The sequence below is a fragment of the Artemia sp. Qi Xiang Cuo genome, chromosome 13, assembly GCF_049724085.1.
Source record: "Artemia sp. Qi Xiang Cuo chromosome 13, ASM4972408v1, whole genome shotgun sequence".
Lineage (NCBI taxonomy): Eukaryota > Metazoa > Arthropoda > Branchiopoda > Anostraca > Artemiidae > Artemia > Artemia sp. Qi Xiang Cuo.
This window is the reverse complement of record NC_142806.1, coordinates 66,620,832-66,637,945: the sequence shown is the minus strand read 5'-3', so window position 1 is coordinate 66,637,945 and position 17,114 is coordinate 66,620,832. Positions and strand designations below refer to the sequence as shown.

Below are 17,114 nucleotides of genomic sequence, written 5' to 3'. Positions count from 1 at the left end.
AAAATCAGAATAATTAAAAATTTTTATTAAAAGCTTTGAATGATGGTGATGGAGAAATGATCACCTGGTCTTGTAGCTACAGGGCAACTCTAAAACACCAATTTTACCCTATATTTCCTAGGGAATACCTTATTCTACCAACTTTACTTACCAAGTTTTAATTTTATGGTAATTTTACAACACTAATTTATACAAGTAAGTCATTTTTTAAAAGATGATTGTTAAACTTGGTTTTACAGACTTGTGCATTTACCATCCAAACTGGTGATATTGTTTTATTTCAAAATTGTTTCAGAAAGCAATTATCATGCTTTAATACAAAAAGGGAGGGATTGCAAGTTTTGTTAGATTCCTGTAATGTTGGATCTTCTATCCCCACAGCTATCAAAATCTGTTTTCTCCAAAAACTTTGCCTTTAGTTTCTGTTTAGTTGATTTAGTCAAAAAATCTCTGTTTTTGTACACAGTAATATATTTGCCATGAATCTCAAATTTCAAAATAGACAAGTATTTTTATATGGACACTCAATAAATTTGCTGGTCCAAAAATCTTTTTCTTTTCTTGTGAAATAGCCTCTTCAGATCTATTTACGTTAAGATTTTCTTGAGTTTTTACTTTTCTGCCATTTTTATCCCTTTTGCACAGCAAATTTTCAATAGCTCATAAAACTGATGAACTCCTTTCCCTTCTTTTTATGCTTTAAAAACAATTTACACTATTTCAGAACCTTAATTTACCTTAAATTGCATTGTCCAGCAAATAAGGAATTTTCCTGTAGGTGCTGGTTAGTCAAGATGTTAAGCCAACATGTTAGCTGCATCCCTTTCTAAAAGCCATGGATCGAATGACCAGTCTTTGTCCACAGGTCACCTGAAGGCCTCCACACTAAGGGCTGAGACTGTTCCTTTGCTTAGGGAGTTCCAGAGCCCCATAACTCTATTTGAGAAGAAGTTGTTCCATAGTCTGGTGTTAGCATGTTTGCAGTACAGCTTCCTGTTGTTTCCTCTAGTTCTAGTTGACTGGTAAAAGTCAAGCATATTCAGTTGCAAGGACTGAGTGTGCAGCATTTTGTACGTCATGAATACATCCCCATGCTTCCGTCAATAGAACACTCTGTCTTTGCAGCATGCAGCAGTATGCAGTTCATGGACATCCCCATGCATCCATCAACAGGAGAGGGTAGGAATCTGTAACTTCTCCAGGCGGGATGGGTAGTCCAAGCTTTAAAACCCTCTTTTGATTTAGTTGCTCGCCTTTGGACACTCTAGCTTTTTCTTGTTGCTTTTATTTAGTGGGGTTGCCAAACACATACCAAATTCCAGTTTTGGTCAAACATGTCCTTTCTATAGCTTTGACATCAGCTTTGGTGACCTACAGTGGAATGTTCTTTTAACAATTCCCAGGGTCTGGAGCACTTTGGAGGCAACTGACTGAGCATTCTGGTTAAACTTCAATTCATCATCCACAAGTATACCCAGGTCTCTTTCAACATGGGAGGAACCAATCATTTGTTCAACACCATCTATTCCACACATGTGATGTCCCACTGCCTGTAGGACTCCACTTTCCACGTCAATACCATCTGAGGAAAATACATGACCATTTTTCCATGCACCTTTACGCTCTGCCTTCTATCTTTCAGGTATGCCATCACCCACTCAACAACCTCCTGGCTTACCCTGATTGCAATTAATTTTGCCTGTAGTTGTACAATGACATACTTTGTCAAATGCTTTGGCGAAATCTAGGAGAATGAGGTCTACTAGGATTCCTCTATGTAGGAGCTGTGTGACAAAATTGTATGCATCAATCAGATTTGTATCAATGGATTGTCCTGATCTAAATCTCTGCTGACTTTGCTTAATAAGATTGTTTGAGGTAACAAAAAGAAAATGAGGTGTTATGCCTATATTTTGCACATTTTAAATCTTACTCAGAATACCATCCTCTGTTGAAAATTTATAATGTTTTGTACCAAAGACAGCTTTTTATTCGACTTATGGCAAAGTTTATCTGTGGAATATTAACCCTTTGCAAGAATATGGTTATGAGTTTTAAACTCATCATTCCCTGTTAAAGAATAATAATCTTTTTTTCTTAGGCCTTTTCTTTATCCACATATGCTCAAAATATATTTATCTTTATTCACGTCAATGGTTATACATAGAATCACGTTTTGACTTGTTGAGCTCATAAAAATCTAGCCAACCATTTTTTCAATTAAATGAAACTGATTCAAGATTTCTTGTAATTTATGGAAGCATATTTTTTGATATTCAGATTGATAGAGTTATTTCCAAGCTAGGCAAATCTATAAATTAAAATAGAATGTTAAAGCTTTGAAATAAAAGTCTTTGTACCGTATTGAGTTTCTAAGTGTAGATTACTTTCTTAATTTTTACCTTTAGTGCCTATAATTCCTGTGATTTGGAATACTTATTTACATGTTTCAATCTATTTCAGTGAGTTTGAGTTATTGAAGGATTTAGTCACTATTTTTTTGAAATGGAGCAAAAAGAATTTTGTTTAAAGTGGAACAACTACCTGGATGTATTTCATGGAGCTTTTTCATCTCTATTAAACAGTGAATATTTCACGGATGTCACCCTATCATGTGACAGTCAAAGCATCAAATGCCACAGACTTGTTCTCTCATCTTGTAGTTCCTACTTTGAAACACTGCTTCTAGGAATTTCACACTCCCATCCTATTATTGTTCTAAAGGATGCGAAATTTCATGATCTGCTAGCTTTGGTGACATTTATGTATACAGGTGAAGTGACTGTTTCACAAGCTCAAGCTAGTTCATTAATAAAAGTGGCTGAAATGCTTAAAGTTAAAGGTCTTGCTTATCCTGATGATACAGTTAACCAGATACATAAACCTGACTATCACTCTCAAAAGAATCAACCTGCTGCAAAGAGAAACAGAATTGATTCAACCTCTGAAAGCAGCTTCTTGGCTGAAGATTCTTCCAGTAATCTTGAACCTCCTGTTGTAGATACCTCATATAATAAGTTGGTGAAATATCCTGCTGAAACTAGTTCCTCTGTTCATAAAACAGATCTTGCTGCATGCAACTCACTTGTAAGTTTTTATTGGAATTCACTTTACTCAAAGTCAAGTGACCAAAGGATTGTTAAGTATTTTATTTTGTATTAATTTTACTATGGGACAAGGTTAGTTTGAATTTAAAAGGTAACGTCATACTTGTGTAATACCTAGACACTAGAATCTTCATAACCATCTGAATAACGCCTTTGGCTAGAAATTTATTAACTTACCAGTTAAAAAGTACAAAGCACCATGATTTTGCTATGAATGTTTTCTTCTTTATCTGACATTTCTCTTTTCTTGCATTCTGGTTTTGTTTAGGTCAAAGTACCAATAGACTATCATTGTGCTCCCTGATCTTTGCCAAAACAGCTTAATTTCTTTTTTCTGCTATTAGACAATGATAGAGAATTTTAATAATATTTAAATAAAAATCCTTAGACCATTGATTTGAATAGCATGAACATAGATATATTTAGAAATGATTTGAGGTGTAAAATGTCAGGCTAGGGTCTTTACACATTAGGTTTAAGTGAAGACAATTCTTTCAATTTTTTTTTCATAACCAGATAAACTGATATCTGCTTTTTTTTCACATCTTTATATGCAATCTGTTTAAACTTTTTGAGGAAAATTAACTTATTCAGAACCCTTGTTCAAGACAAATCCAAGATAAAAAAAGCCCCCATCTTAGGCTCCTGATATTTTAATTAGACGAACCTTGATAAGTTTGTAGTTTTAATTCCTTTCAAGACTGTCTTGAGTTCAGAAATTTATTGCAAGCTAAATTTCAAGGGTGGGTCCTTTTTAAAGTCCTATTAGAACTCTACCAGAAGATCTCTCTATCATATAGTTTAAATTTCCAAGGAAACTGTATTTTAAGGTCATTCTTTCTCCTTGTTTTTTAAGATGGGAACAGGGCCTAAACTTTTTTTTTGTTTTTACAAATGTTCCTGGCTGTCTGTAATTGTTCTTTTTGTATTTTATAAGCTTTTTAATTTCACAATCTTGAACAAGCTAAAGATAATGATTAGGCTAAATTATCTAGTAATTTCTTCACGGTAGATCTGTCCTGACAAATTTGCTCTGGGATAGACAGGCATATCAAGAATTTTTCCAGAATAGCTATCTGTATCTGCTGTGATTAATTTGAAAAAGATGTTCATACTATTTATATTGTAATAAAAAACTACTGAGCTACCAGAATGCATCTGTATTCTGCCAAGCAAGATCAAGTAAAGTCCATTGAAAGAAGCCTCAGTTTTCTTGTGATGTTTGACAATTCATCATAAAACAGCTCAGTTCATGAAATACCTAATTTGGATGGAAGATTAAATTTCGCCCTTCTCTTTATGTTTATCCTCTGATAACATTCCTTTTCATTTAATTTTATTTTTAGCTTGTCAAAGATGAAATTGCTGTCGGGATTGACAAAGGGGGAAACTATAGTTCTAGTCGGTTTGAAGATGATGGAGAACATTTTGATTATTGTAGTGAAAAAGTAAGCATTTGTTTTTCTTTATTCCTCTTTAGCTTTTATTAAAGCACATCACCTTAAATTACCTTAATTTGCATTGTCAAGTGAAATAAGGAAAGATCCTGTAGAGTCGCTGGTCAGTGAAATTGGGGAGTCACTGGTTCGGCGGCGTCCCACTCTGTTTCCCATGGTTTTGTGGACCAATTCTTATCAATGGCAATCTTGAATGCATTGACAGAGGGATTAGTGACAGCTGCATTGGGAAGACTGTTCCAGAGGCCCACTACTCTATTGGAGACGTAGTGGTTGTGGAGTCTGATATAAGCTCTCTTCCTGAGCAGCTTCTTGCTATGCCCTCTTGTCCTGGATGATTTGTCAAGTTGTAAAGAACTCTTAGAAGAGGAATCAGCATACAGTAGCTTGTAAGCCATAATGACATCGCCCCTCTGCTGTCTGTAGACAAGTGTTGGGAGCTGTAGTTTGTTCAGGCGGGATGGATAGTTGAGGTTCTTGCATCCATCAACAGCTTTGGTTGCGCGCCTTTGAACAGACTCTATTTTCTGTTGGTCACTCTTATTCAGAGGCGTGGCAACACACATCCCAAACTCCATTAATGGTCGCACGAGACCCTTGTACAGCTTGGTCTTGACTTTAGATGATCTGCTACGTACTCTACGCTTAGGGTAAAGGCACCGATGATTCGAGAGTTTTTGTAAAAAAAAAGTTTTTCTACTCTAGAAGTCTTAATTTAAAGACTTTCGGTTTGAAAAGGGTTTCAGTATGTAGGAAAAACATCTAGGAATCTAACTGTTTGATGAAAAGTTTGAAGTTTTGTCTGGAAAGGGTACAAAACTCCGATTTTCTGAAATCAGATCGTTTTCACCTACTAATTCGACACACAAAAAACAACCTGTATTCGACGCAAGTCGGAACCCAAGTCGACACGTGTCGAAATACTTGGGTACTGATTGTGGACAGAACCTGGTATATTCGACGTTCCTATTCTTATTACTTCGTTTCTTTGTTTCTCTTCAACTTCGTTTAATTTGTAAAAGTAAAAAATACCATTCAGATAGTCGAAGTAATAAAACCGACGAAAGTTTGTCAAAAATAGGAACAAACGTGGATAATCACATGGAGTGTAGGCCTAATCCTGTGACCTAGGTCACATGACTCATCTTTTTTTCACAATGTTGCCTTTATGCTTCAGGAATAGCATCTCCAAACGCTATCTGGAACGGACCGCTTCCTGTCAGCTTTAATGGGCCAGCAAAGATTTCTTCATTGTTCACAGTGTAAATGTCGTCAACATTCGGCCATTTCAAAGTATGATCTGCCATCTTAATCCACTTCAAAATTTTTAGTTTTGAAAGTCCTTCTTCCCAAAAGTCCAGAATCCTACCAACAAAATACGGCATCTCGCTTTTTTGTCGCTAAAGAAAACAGCATAGTATTGGTTGAGCTGCGGTTCAACTTCCGATCCGACAGGTGGCGGAATTTTGGAGTCGGATGCAGAAAATGATTGAGACTTGTCATCTTCGACTATTGCCTCATTGCAAGCTTTACTTCCTCTTTTGGCTTTTGCGATGCAATAGTCGGGATTGGAAAGATGTTGATAGAATTTCCTCCTTACCGTTCCAGAAGTAGCTGCTTTCGGTGCCTTTGGTGGTGTTAACACTGCCGCAATATCAGGCGCCACCTTGAGGGGGGTGTGCCACCGTGGCCCTGTCGATGAGGCAGATTTGATTCGCTTCCAGAACTTGTATAAGCCGGTCGACTTATCGTCCAGTCTGTCAAGTAGGTTTCCAGGATAGGACTTTTCAAAAAGTTCTAATGTTTCCGGGCCAAGAAAAGCCGCCAACGAAGCCATAGCTGACGCTTCAGGACCCACTGCCTTTTTATAGCCAGAAGGATCTAGAACAGGACCCTGTGTCTCTTGAGATTCAGTGTAAACTGAGATGTCAACTTGCTCAGGGGCCGCCAAACCTTATGAAACAAGTTTTTTGTGTCTAGCTTTTTTTCAGTTCCATGGGTAAATTCCACATACTTTGAATGACTTGGTAAGAAGCGCTGGTGAAAGTGAAGGCCTGAAGCACTCCTTCAGCAGGCAAACGAAATTTCCGTTGGTAACTTCATGCTTTGACTTCTCAAGCACGGCATCTCGCTTTTTTTTCGGTTAAACTCGGTGCAAAATGTCTTCAAGGACTTGAACACCGCTACGTCGAGAGGCTGCATGACAAACTTGACGTTTGTTGGAAGGCATACGAGTACGATCCCATGGCTTTCACACTCCTCGCTAAGCGGCAGAGAAAGGTGGGATGCTTGCCCATCTAACAACAAGAACACTGGCTTTGGAACTCCTTTTTCTTGTCCAAGGTAGGTATGAAGACTTGAGTAACAAATTCTAAGAAAGTTTCAGCTCTCATCCATCCTGTTTTAGATGCAGTCTGGTATACACCTTCGGGGCAAGCATCTTTCAGATCTTTGGAAACTCGACACCACTTGTATAAATAGACAATGAACTCTGGGCACTGATTTCCATTTGTGGACACACAAAAAAGCATAATAAGACTAGTTTTTCATTGCCTCCTGTGTTCCTTACAATTTGCCTAAAATCTCGTTCTGCAATGAATAGACTACTTTACCATGGGGAAGGAATATGAAAGCTGTCTCATTACAGTTCCAGACTTGCTCAGGCTTCACGGTCTCCATTGGAGGATACCTTTTTGTTTCAAGTAAGCTTCATGATTCTCAAACCAACCTTCATTTTTCTCCCGTTGTCACCTTAGAATGTCTACCGTGCACACTTTCTACTGTTCGCAGAGTAGGTTCCGGGTGTCGTTTCATGAAGTTATAGCACCACTTCTTCGTTATACCATCTTTTCCTTTTATCTTTCCACCAGACTTTTTAAGACAGAGCTCGGCCGTATCCATAAAATCGGCTTTCACGATAGGGAATCCTCGTTTTTGGCAGTCAATAGTAAACTCGACCATTTTTTTCTCTTCTGCTTCACTGAAATAGGTTGGTCCCATGTGGGTACGTTTTCTGTTGCGAGAAGCATCTCTTTGCATAGCTGAGATGATTGTAGTTCTAGGAATTCCAAACTTCTGCGATAGTTCAGACATCCATGTCTTGTGTGTCAAATACTCATGCAATGCTTTTTCCAAGTTTGTTCGACAGTAATTCTTTTTGTATCGGCCGCGAGTCATTTCTTCTTCAGGCTTGCGTCTACTTGATTTTTTGTCTCGTTTCACTTGCTTGTCTTGATTGCACTGGTTCTCACACTCGTCTGTAGTATCACCGATTTCGCCAGCGTTATTGTTTGCATCACTAGAATCTAAAGACTCCGAGCTCCGGTCGGAAGCATCGCTGCTAGCAACAGAATCACTGCTAAACTGAGAGTCACTCTCTGTATCATCAGACTCTCTTTTCATTCCTCTGTCCCAAATTTTTTTCTTGGCTTTTTTGGTTTTCTTGTGTTTCTGGCGAGATTTCCTCATCTTTCCTATTATTTTTACTTTTGTCTTCAAACGATAGTGCTTGGTTTTGCGGCGTTTTCGACGTTCATCTTCTGACCAGTCACTGTCTTCAGCTGACTTCTCTCTAGACTTGGAATTTCGGACAAGTGTGTACTGCACTCTCTTCATTTCTCGTGGTGGAGGCATCCTAAAATATAAATATGGTATCAGTGGCATAAATTCAGAAAAATTCTGGGGGGGACAGACTTCAAAGATTTTGCCACCTCACGGAAGAAAATTTGCAAATTTTCACTTGTACTTTGTGAGGAAAGTACAAAACTATGCTGATTATATTCTGTTAAAAAAAAGTAAAAAAAAAAGAAAAAAAGTTTGAATTGGTGAAAGTTTCTAATTCAGAGCGAGTGGATGGCTTGGAAAGAGCATTTCCTGCCGCGCAGTAGCGGATATTTTTAAAAAATTATTAAAAACAGTATTATCCCTTATATTGGACCTCTTAGACTCCTTTTTAGGGAAGCAAATTATTTAAAAACAAATATTGTGCTGTGAAGGGTCTAAGCCAAAAAAGAAAATTTAGAATTAGGAAATGTCATTTTGTTTTGTTAAGAATTGAATTGAGTGAAGGCCTAGAACAGGGTTTTCCGGCGCGAAGCGCAGTAGCATTACTATCAATAAACCGAATAATTAAACCAAGCTGCTCTTTTCGACAGATCTTTCGTTTCATCTTCGCAGATTGCCCAACATTTCTTAATAGAGTATTTTGATTGTTCTTGAAAGAGGTCAGCCAGTATGCTTATAATACTATTTTGTGAGTCGGGACTCATATAGCTTCCATACCGACGTGTTATTTTTATCTGAAGATCTGGGTTTCCCTCGGTCATCATTTCTAGTATTTCTATAAAATTACCTCGATTGTGTGAGTCTTCGTGTTCATCATGACGTTAAAATGGGAGCTCTTGGCGGGCTAGGGCACAAGCCACTTTTTCAAGTGTGACTAAATACAGACAATTTTCCGCTATGGTTTTCTTCTTATTTGAATAGAGAGTTGTAGCTCTTGACTTAGATGTGCCACACTCAATTGCTTTATATTTGGTCCAGCTGCGATTTGCTTCGTTATGAGCTTCTGAAGCCTCGTGTTTTTCAATCCTTTCGAATAGTTTTTTCTAGTTATTCATTCCTGTGTCGACAAACACTACATTATCAGAAGTATTTCCATGATTTCTTGTTAAGGAAACGTGCCGACAGCAAAAGCAGTAAATGTCTTTAATAGAATATTCTACCCATGATTTTTTCTCATAGGCTTTAGCAGAAAAACGGCGACCGTTTGTTTTGGGGTATTCGGCTAGCTTTGGCTGGTTGGGTGCCTCCCTTTTATGGTGGGAGATGTCAAGATTACCCCTCAATATCGTATCCGATGCATCGGCTACACTTCCACCGTAGAAAAATATCCAGTGCTTTTGCTTTTAAACGTTTTAACTTTATTCAGAGGCCGATAGCTCTGAAAGAGTTGTTCTCTTAAATAGGTGTCTAGTAGACATAAGGAATAATAGACTTTCATAGTGAAATATTTCTAGAATTTCCAACGCTCCGCAGCAAAAAATACTGTTTTCAAGCCATTTACTTCCATTTATACAGAAACTTTCGCCACTCTAAACCTTTTTTCCGTCGGTAAATTTTTGTTTTTGTTGGAAAACTTTCGTCGTGCTCGCCCCCCCCCCCCAAAAGTGATAGTGACGCCCCTGCCCCTAGATTCTAATTAGCTTTTCTGCTACCGTTTAGTGTTACGTATTGGCATTTTGTCCTTAATAGTTTTCGTTTTTGTTATTTCATGATTAATAACGGGGTGGTCTATTAATTAGGGTGCTTTTTCTCTCATTTATAATAATAGCTTTATTTCCACCAAAATTGACGATAGCATACAAATATCTTTCGACTTATCATTTAATACGCTCTAGCATCTTCTGCATGTTTAAGTGCCTCCAAATGCTCAAATTCTCAGTTTTTAGAATTCGGTAAAATAGTCTAAGCTAGTCAACTGAAATTTAAAAGGGTTAAAACACATATATCGTTTTTTGCCAGTTTAACTACGAGTAGATTTTCCTAAATTAAACGGTAACATAATCCAAATAAGAAACTTAGCAACTCAATACAACAAAATTCTCACACTTATCTAGCTTATCAGCAAAATCTAGGAGGGCAAGTCGTAAATTTTGTTTTGGATGAAGCACGCTTTCCGGACTGCTAGCTTGAGTTCTCTGTGTGATGAAAGGGAGCGTTCTTGGTCTTCGTTTCCAAGTGGTTGTCGTGTGTTTTGCGATTGTCTCACTGAGGACCCTTTTCATCTCAAGCCAAGCTCCCTCTACATTATTCTTTTCGACAAAAGACCAATCTTAGTTAGCCAAATCTTGTCTTACCTTGTTGTAATTTGTAAACACATGTTTTCTAAAATTGTTTGTCTGCGGGTACAACTTTAGTCGACAAGTTATGGCTATATGATCACTTGCGCCAAAAGGTGGCTCTGAGTCTACACTTTGGATTGCCTCCTCATCTTTGACAAATAAGAGATCTAAGAGAGATGGGTTCTGGCCCTCTCTGTACCTAGTCGGGAAATCGATTGTCTGTTACAATGAATGTTCTTGTAGGCATTCGAGGAGTGTGCCATTCTGTTCATCGTTATCTCCTGTAGCGGTATAACCACTAATCCATTGGATCTGAGGCAGGTTGAAGTCTCCAAAAATTACAATATTATGGCAATGACGACTCATCACCAAACTTATAGAATTCGCAATCGCGAGGTGAGAACTTTTCTGACAGAGAGAGCTTGGGCTTCTATAAATACAACCTATTATTAGGGGGTGACCCTTTAGCTCAATTTTTATCCAGACCTGCTCCACCCACGGCTCATACTGAGAACCAAGATTAAGGTCTCCTACCTTCAGTGATGATTTGACGTACAGGACAATTTCTCTTCCTTCTGGTTTCGACAGGTTTGAGATTATTCTGAATCCGGTGATTTGGATTTGCACATCAGTCAGTGGCACTGAAGTATACTTTGGTTTAACTTCAGTGAAGGCAAACACACTCACTTTAGGTCTTGCCGAAACTACAGCTTTTATTTCATCCATTTTTGTGGTGACGCAATCCACGTTACTGTAAAGCATTAATAGTCCATCTTCATTTTCAATATGGGCATCACCAATATCACTAAATTCTAACTCGCAAGATTTGAAAATAGAACTGTCCGAAGGTTCTCTGCTATGATTACTTTATAATGCACTTGCAAATGATTCATAATTATTGATCCTAAATGTGGGGCTTGTATCTGAATCACTCACACTAAAGTCTCTATGTACAGTACTATTTACATTGTTTTGACAGGCATCAACTCCTAGATCTCCATCGCCTGCAACCCCAGCGCAGCTGGAGGCTGCTGGAAGTTTTTTGGGACAATCTTGTTGCTTTTAATCACAATATTTGATTCACCACCTGCCCGCCTTCTGTATAGTTCTTCATATAACTTCTGCCTTTTGTCACGGTCTGTTTTCGATACATCATTTCTGAACTGAACTGCCCCTTTTTTCTCTAACGATTTCTGGAGAATCAGCTTCTTAATCTTGAAGTCGGAGACAGCGAACATGATTGGGGGTGGGCGTAGTGGATTTTGGTTTACGGAGACAGTGGGATTCACTAGGCGGCGGATGTTTGAAATAGGGACACCAGGTAAGCCGTATTCGTGAGCTAGGTGCTCACGGACAAACTGGGCATCATCGGTTTGAGTAGCAACTCCAAAGGCCACTATATTCAATCGTCTCTTCTATCTTTCGCGGTCTTCGAAGATTAGCGCCTTCACCCTGCTTTCAAATTGTTCGTTTAGGGCTTCCTTTAGAGCAGTTGTTTCAGCAGTCACAAGGTCTTTCAACACTTTTTGGTCTGTGTTAGCTCCCGAGTGCTGCTCCAGGGAGCGTACTCTATCTTCGAGGCCTGTGAACTTAGTGTCTGTTTCAGCTTTCAGTTCATCTTTCAAGCTGGAAAAGGAGTCTTTAACTGCTTCTTTGATTTTCACATCCAGGTTCTTTATTGTGTCATCAAGACCACCTAGTGACCTTTTTATGCTACTGTCCACAATTTTCGCTATTTCTGAGGCATTAACACTGCCTTTTGGGTTGCCTTTGCACATGGGACATTTCCACTCTCAGCCCATGCGACGAGTCATCTTCGTTAATAAAATATATTCTGGTTCCGAAAGATCAAGGCATTTTGCACAGAGCCATCGCTCACAATCATCACAGTTAATAGCATTTTAACTTTCGTTCAAATTATCTTCACAGGCTGCACACTTGTCCGTACCCTTCACCGGGCTAACACGCATCCGTTTGCTCACCATTTCTGGTTCGGGATAAATAGCGGAAATTTATTAATTCTCTTGGACAAATAACTCTCGGCAGATACCACTAGAGCACTTGCAACAGGTACTTTCGCCTCTTCTGCTAGCTTTTCCTCTCCTGACACTCAAATGAAAGAATTGTATATCGTCGATGCTCAGAACGCTAAATTTAGTGCCTTGACAATTTTCGAGGTAGACAAAATGTGGGAAGTGCAATACTCAAATCACCTATTCCCAGCGGTTTAAGGATTAAAATCCCGCTGGTACCAACTCGGCCTCTTGTTTGATTGCCATTGCTCGCTTCTGCACAATTTGTCACCAAAAATACGCAAAAACGGACGAGCCAACGTAATCAATGGTGTTTTTAATATTTAGCGTTTGGCAACTGCGCTTTGTTGCTGGCTACATATTCGGAAGAAGGAGAATGACACTGAAATCAGCTTGGCCTTATTTACAAATAAACAAACAGCTGTTTATTAGCAGACAAAGGACAAGTCCCCTGGGAATAAAAAATAAAAATTTCTAACTTCAAAATTTAGATAAGTAAAGTGACACACCAGGGAAACCCACTTAAAATGACACTTAAGTTCAAATATAAGCAGATATGGTAAAATATGGGTAGAAATAAATATTCTTTCTCACAAATTTGGTCAACAATCCTTTATTCACTTTCACACCACCCAGTTGCTGCTGAGTTGAAATGAAAATCATGTGAAAAGCACATGATTGATCATAGCTTTTTATTTTGAAATATGTCTTTCTACATTTGGCTAGCTGTTAGTTCTCTTTCTATCTTTAAATCATCAATAAGAATAGTTAAAGATGACTATCTGTTCATGTTCACTAAAATAAATGTCCTGTTTAAACCAAAAACAAGGGCTGTTCATTCAATTCCGGCAATTCAGACTAAAACAAGGTCCAGTTTATAAAATGTGTTTTTTTTTATCAAATTTAGTTGTTTTTGTTATCTTCTTTGTAAAAAAAAATTTATTCAACCTACCACAAAAGTAGTAATGACATGTGTCTTGGTACAAAATTGTTATTTATTGAAAAGGTATTTAGTTATAGCTGCAAATAATCATAGATGCTGCAGTAGCCAATTCCAGTGGGGTTTTCCCAGTAGGCAAAGCCCATTTAACATGAACAGTCTCAGTTTCCCACTTGCCTGCAAGCCATGTCGGCATAGTGAATCTTTAATCATATATTGGTCTCCAATATTCTTCAAATGGCTCACAGAACTTTTTTATCTGCCTCAGTTATAACCTATGATCATAAATTATTGTAAAGAAGTGAAAATAATCTTTGTTAAACAACTCTGAAAAATTTATGTTAGCTTTGCCTTTCACAGAGACGATCTGTCCTGGCTCTCTAGTCTTTGATCTCTTTGACCGAGTTTTTCATTACTAACCCCTACCTTTGACCAAGTCACTAGATGTAGGCTAACCTAGTAAAGAATAAACCACAGCCCATCCTTTACTTAGTTCCGCCTGTTTCTCCTGAGGCACCCAGGGCATCAAGTGTGAGCTGCCAATCTTCCCTCAGTTTTGCTACTGCAGTGATGTCCTCTCCTTCTGGTAGAACAGTGATGTGCAGGTTGCATAGATCCCTCTGATAGGTCTAGCATAGTTTTTTTCTGGGTCTTCCCCTGCTACAATTTCCTGGTGGTTGCCATTGTAAAGCGGTATTTGGGAGTCTATGGTTGTCTAAACGTAGGATGTTGCCCAAACATCTCCACCTTCTGACTCTTTTGATGTAATATTCTGTGAAAACACGAATCTTCAAAACCCAGGACTCTTCTCTCTTGTTTGTGATTCAGGTGCAATGATTCTGATGGATAGAGCTATGAAAAGCCAGGGCTCTTCTCTCTTGTTCGTTATTCAGTCACCATGTTTCTGCTGTGTAGAGTAGTATTGGCATAACATTACTGTTGAAAAGGCGTAGCTTCAGGAGCAGAGAAAACCTCTGAGATCTCCATATTTGACATTGTTTGTTGAAGGCACCTTTTGCCTGTCCTATTCTGGTGAGTACTTCTTTCACTGTTGAGCCAGAATTCTTGATGATACTTCCTAGATATTTGAACTGGGCAAGTTATTCAACATCTTGTTCAAAAATAGTATTTAAAATAAAATTAATTTTTTGACCAGAAAAATATTATCCTCAAATATAAGAAGATGAATGACGTCATACTCGCTGGTTACAACAATAAATGACGTTAGAGTAAAACTATATGATGACTTCTGTTTCAGATAGTGTTTGCTATTTACTATATCCAACCAAAAAAAAACAAAGGCTTTTTCCTGTGCAAAATACAATCATGGCCGCATCATAGTAATGGCTCATGGTCCATAGTAATCAAAAATTAAAAACACATTTGAAAACACTGGCAAGTGAAAAATTATTTTCATTTCTTGCTGGTGCAAAAATAGTTATTATTATCTATATCAGTCTAAATAGTAAAATGTTATTTTGAGAATAAATTTAAGGGTATTTTAAAAAAACAGCCTGAAACCTCTAAAAAAGGTGTTGGATTGAAACAATTACCTATAGAGAGGCTCTCATCATGTTTCTCCATATTAGGAAAGACCAAGTATTATGATTTTGCCTCAAAAATGTTTAATTTTTACGCTTGAACATGTATATTAGAATCTTGAATGGGATTGACTTCCGATTGACATCCTTCATAGGTATTGCAGCGTTGCCTTAGTAATGGGCAAGTGGCCTCTATGTAGTTTGTTTCCAGTCTACATCATTTATTTTCTTTTTCTTTTTTTTGTGTAATTTTCTTTTTTTTAAGCTAATTGGGAATCAGATTTTGGAAAGAACAGAGAGAAAGCCAGACACAAGCTTAGACTTTTCAGGTTAGTCTTTCATTGTTTAATTAAAAATAAGGGGAAGCATGGTCAGTCCTCGCTTTTTCTGTGTACTTACTTTGATTAGAATATAATAAACAAGAGTAATTACTTGCTTAAGCAAATTCAAATCTCTTATCAAATTTAATCTTTTGCTTAAACCTTCTCTCATTTGGAACCCTAAGGAACAGGGAAGGTTCGTTTTAGGAATCAATAAAACAGATACAGATTGTGGACATTTTCAATAATAATATTATACTCTATGCGGCCAAAGAGGGTTACGTTGAGCGTCATGATTTTATATATCTTATTTGTTTATCATTATAATAATATTTTGCATTCTTTGGCCTAAGGGGGATGTTTTTTATTTAAAAGAAAATCATAATAGTACAATAATTCTAATGTCACTAGATACTCTAGTTTTACAAATATTGGCAGGTCTAAGGTGTAAGGGTCATTTCTGCCTCTTCTAATTGAAAGACACTCCAAGACACCCTTAGACAGGAGTACTATAAAATAATTTTAGTTTTATTTGTTTAAAAATAAAATATACGAACAACAGCGAAAAGTTTGTGCAGAAAATGACACACATCATAGTGGGCTGACTGGGAATTTCCCAATACGTCAGAGCAATGATTTTCTCATAAGCCCGTCGTGAAAACATGAAGACGAAAAACAGGCAAATATTTCGACAAGGAACTCCGCCAAGTCTGCCTCAGTGCTAAACAAAAAAGAAAAGAAAAAAAACAACAAAAATCTAACCTTTTGGAGTTTACTGCCCAAGATACGAACAGACACTGAATGAAAAACCAAGCCGAAACCAATGAAAAACAAGTATTACCAAAGAGATTGAGCAAGAATGTTGTGCCTCACGATACTTTTTGCTTGTCTGCAAATTCGGTTTTTATTAGGTATGCAAATAGGTTCTCTTAGATTTGACTTAGTGCAAATATCAATTGAGTCTTTTAGTATTAAATTGTTATAAATTGGGCTTAATGAAATGTCTCCAGTGTCTCTATAGCAACATTTCTGTTTATATATTTTTTTTTCCAAATATGAGCATGTGGACTTTCAAAAAGGTCTCAAGCAATATCTCAAGAATAAATTATATTATTAAGTTAGACCTTTAAGAGTAAGTTTTGGGGGATTTTGAACTACCCAAAAGCCGCTATGTGTTTACTTTTAATACTACCACTACAGTTACTGTAACAAATGACGCTAAGAGTATGAAGCTGAAACTTTTAGGGAAAGCTTAGGCGGAGTTCCACTTAAACGAAAAAAAGTTTATGCATGCAGGTATTCAAAAGGGCGTATAAGCAATATCATAGGCAGTACGATTATCATTGAATATCATTGAAACATTTAAAGGAACTAATTCGATTCATAATTAAAACTTCTTGTGTCCTTTTTAAGAGTAAAAACGAGATTGGAGGACAATCACTCCGCCTCACAAGCCAGTTCATTTTCCAAACACATCCAGTCAAAATATTGAAACAAATATTTTGTTTAGCATAGTAGAACCGTCCAGCAACTATGTCCTTAGGGATTTTGGGCATGTCAACGCCCAACAATTATCCAATTGGCCCAATATGCAATAAAACTAAATCAAACGGCTTTGTTTTTACGTTTGCCAATAAGACACTTTAGCAATATACCGAGAACGACTGGGAGTGTTAAGTCGAAGCTTTCGGGGTTACTACTATTACTACTTCTGCTCTTACAATTTAAATAAATAGAGTGTAAGTGCATCCAGGTTTTCAAAAAGCATAGATAAAATATTTTGGGAATGATATTAAGTTTTATTTTTCAGGTCAACTTGAGGAGGAGTAAAATTAAATTAGACAATTTTATTTGTGCCATGATTAAAAATTGT

General features: G+C 37.4%; 1 protein-coding gene across 1 annotated transcript in view; it reads left to right on the top strand.

The window, feature by feature from the left end:
• Positions 1-17,114, top strand: part of LOC148945568 (uncharacterized) — a 99,056-nt gene that overhangs the window by 5,010 nt on the left and 76,932 nt on the right. The window contains exons 2-4 of the mRNA XM_089099084.1: positions 2,464-3,087; positions 4,454-4,555; positions 15,187-15,250. Coding sequence (XP_088955210.1) covers positions 2,506-3,087; positions 4,454-4,555; positions 15,187-15,250 — 748 coding nt within the window. The 5' untranslated portion in view covers positions 2,464-2,505. The remainder of the gene's footprint in view (positions 1-2,463; positions 3,088-4,453; positions 4,556-15,186; positions 15,251-17,114) is intronic.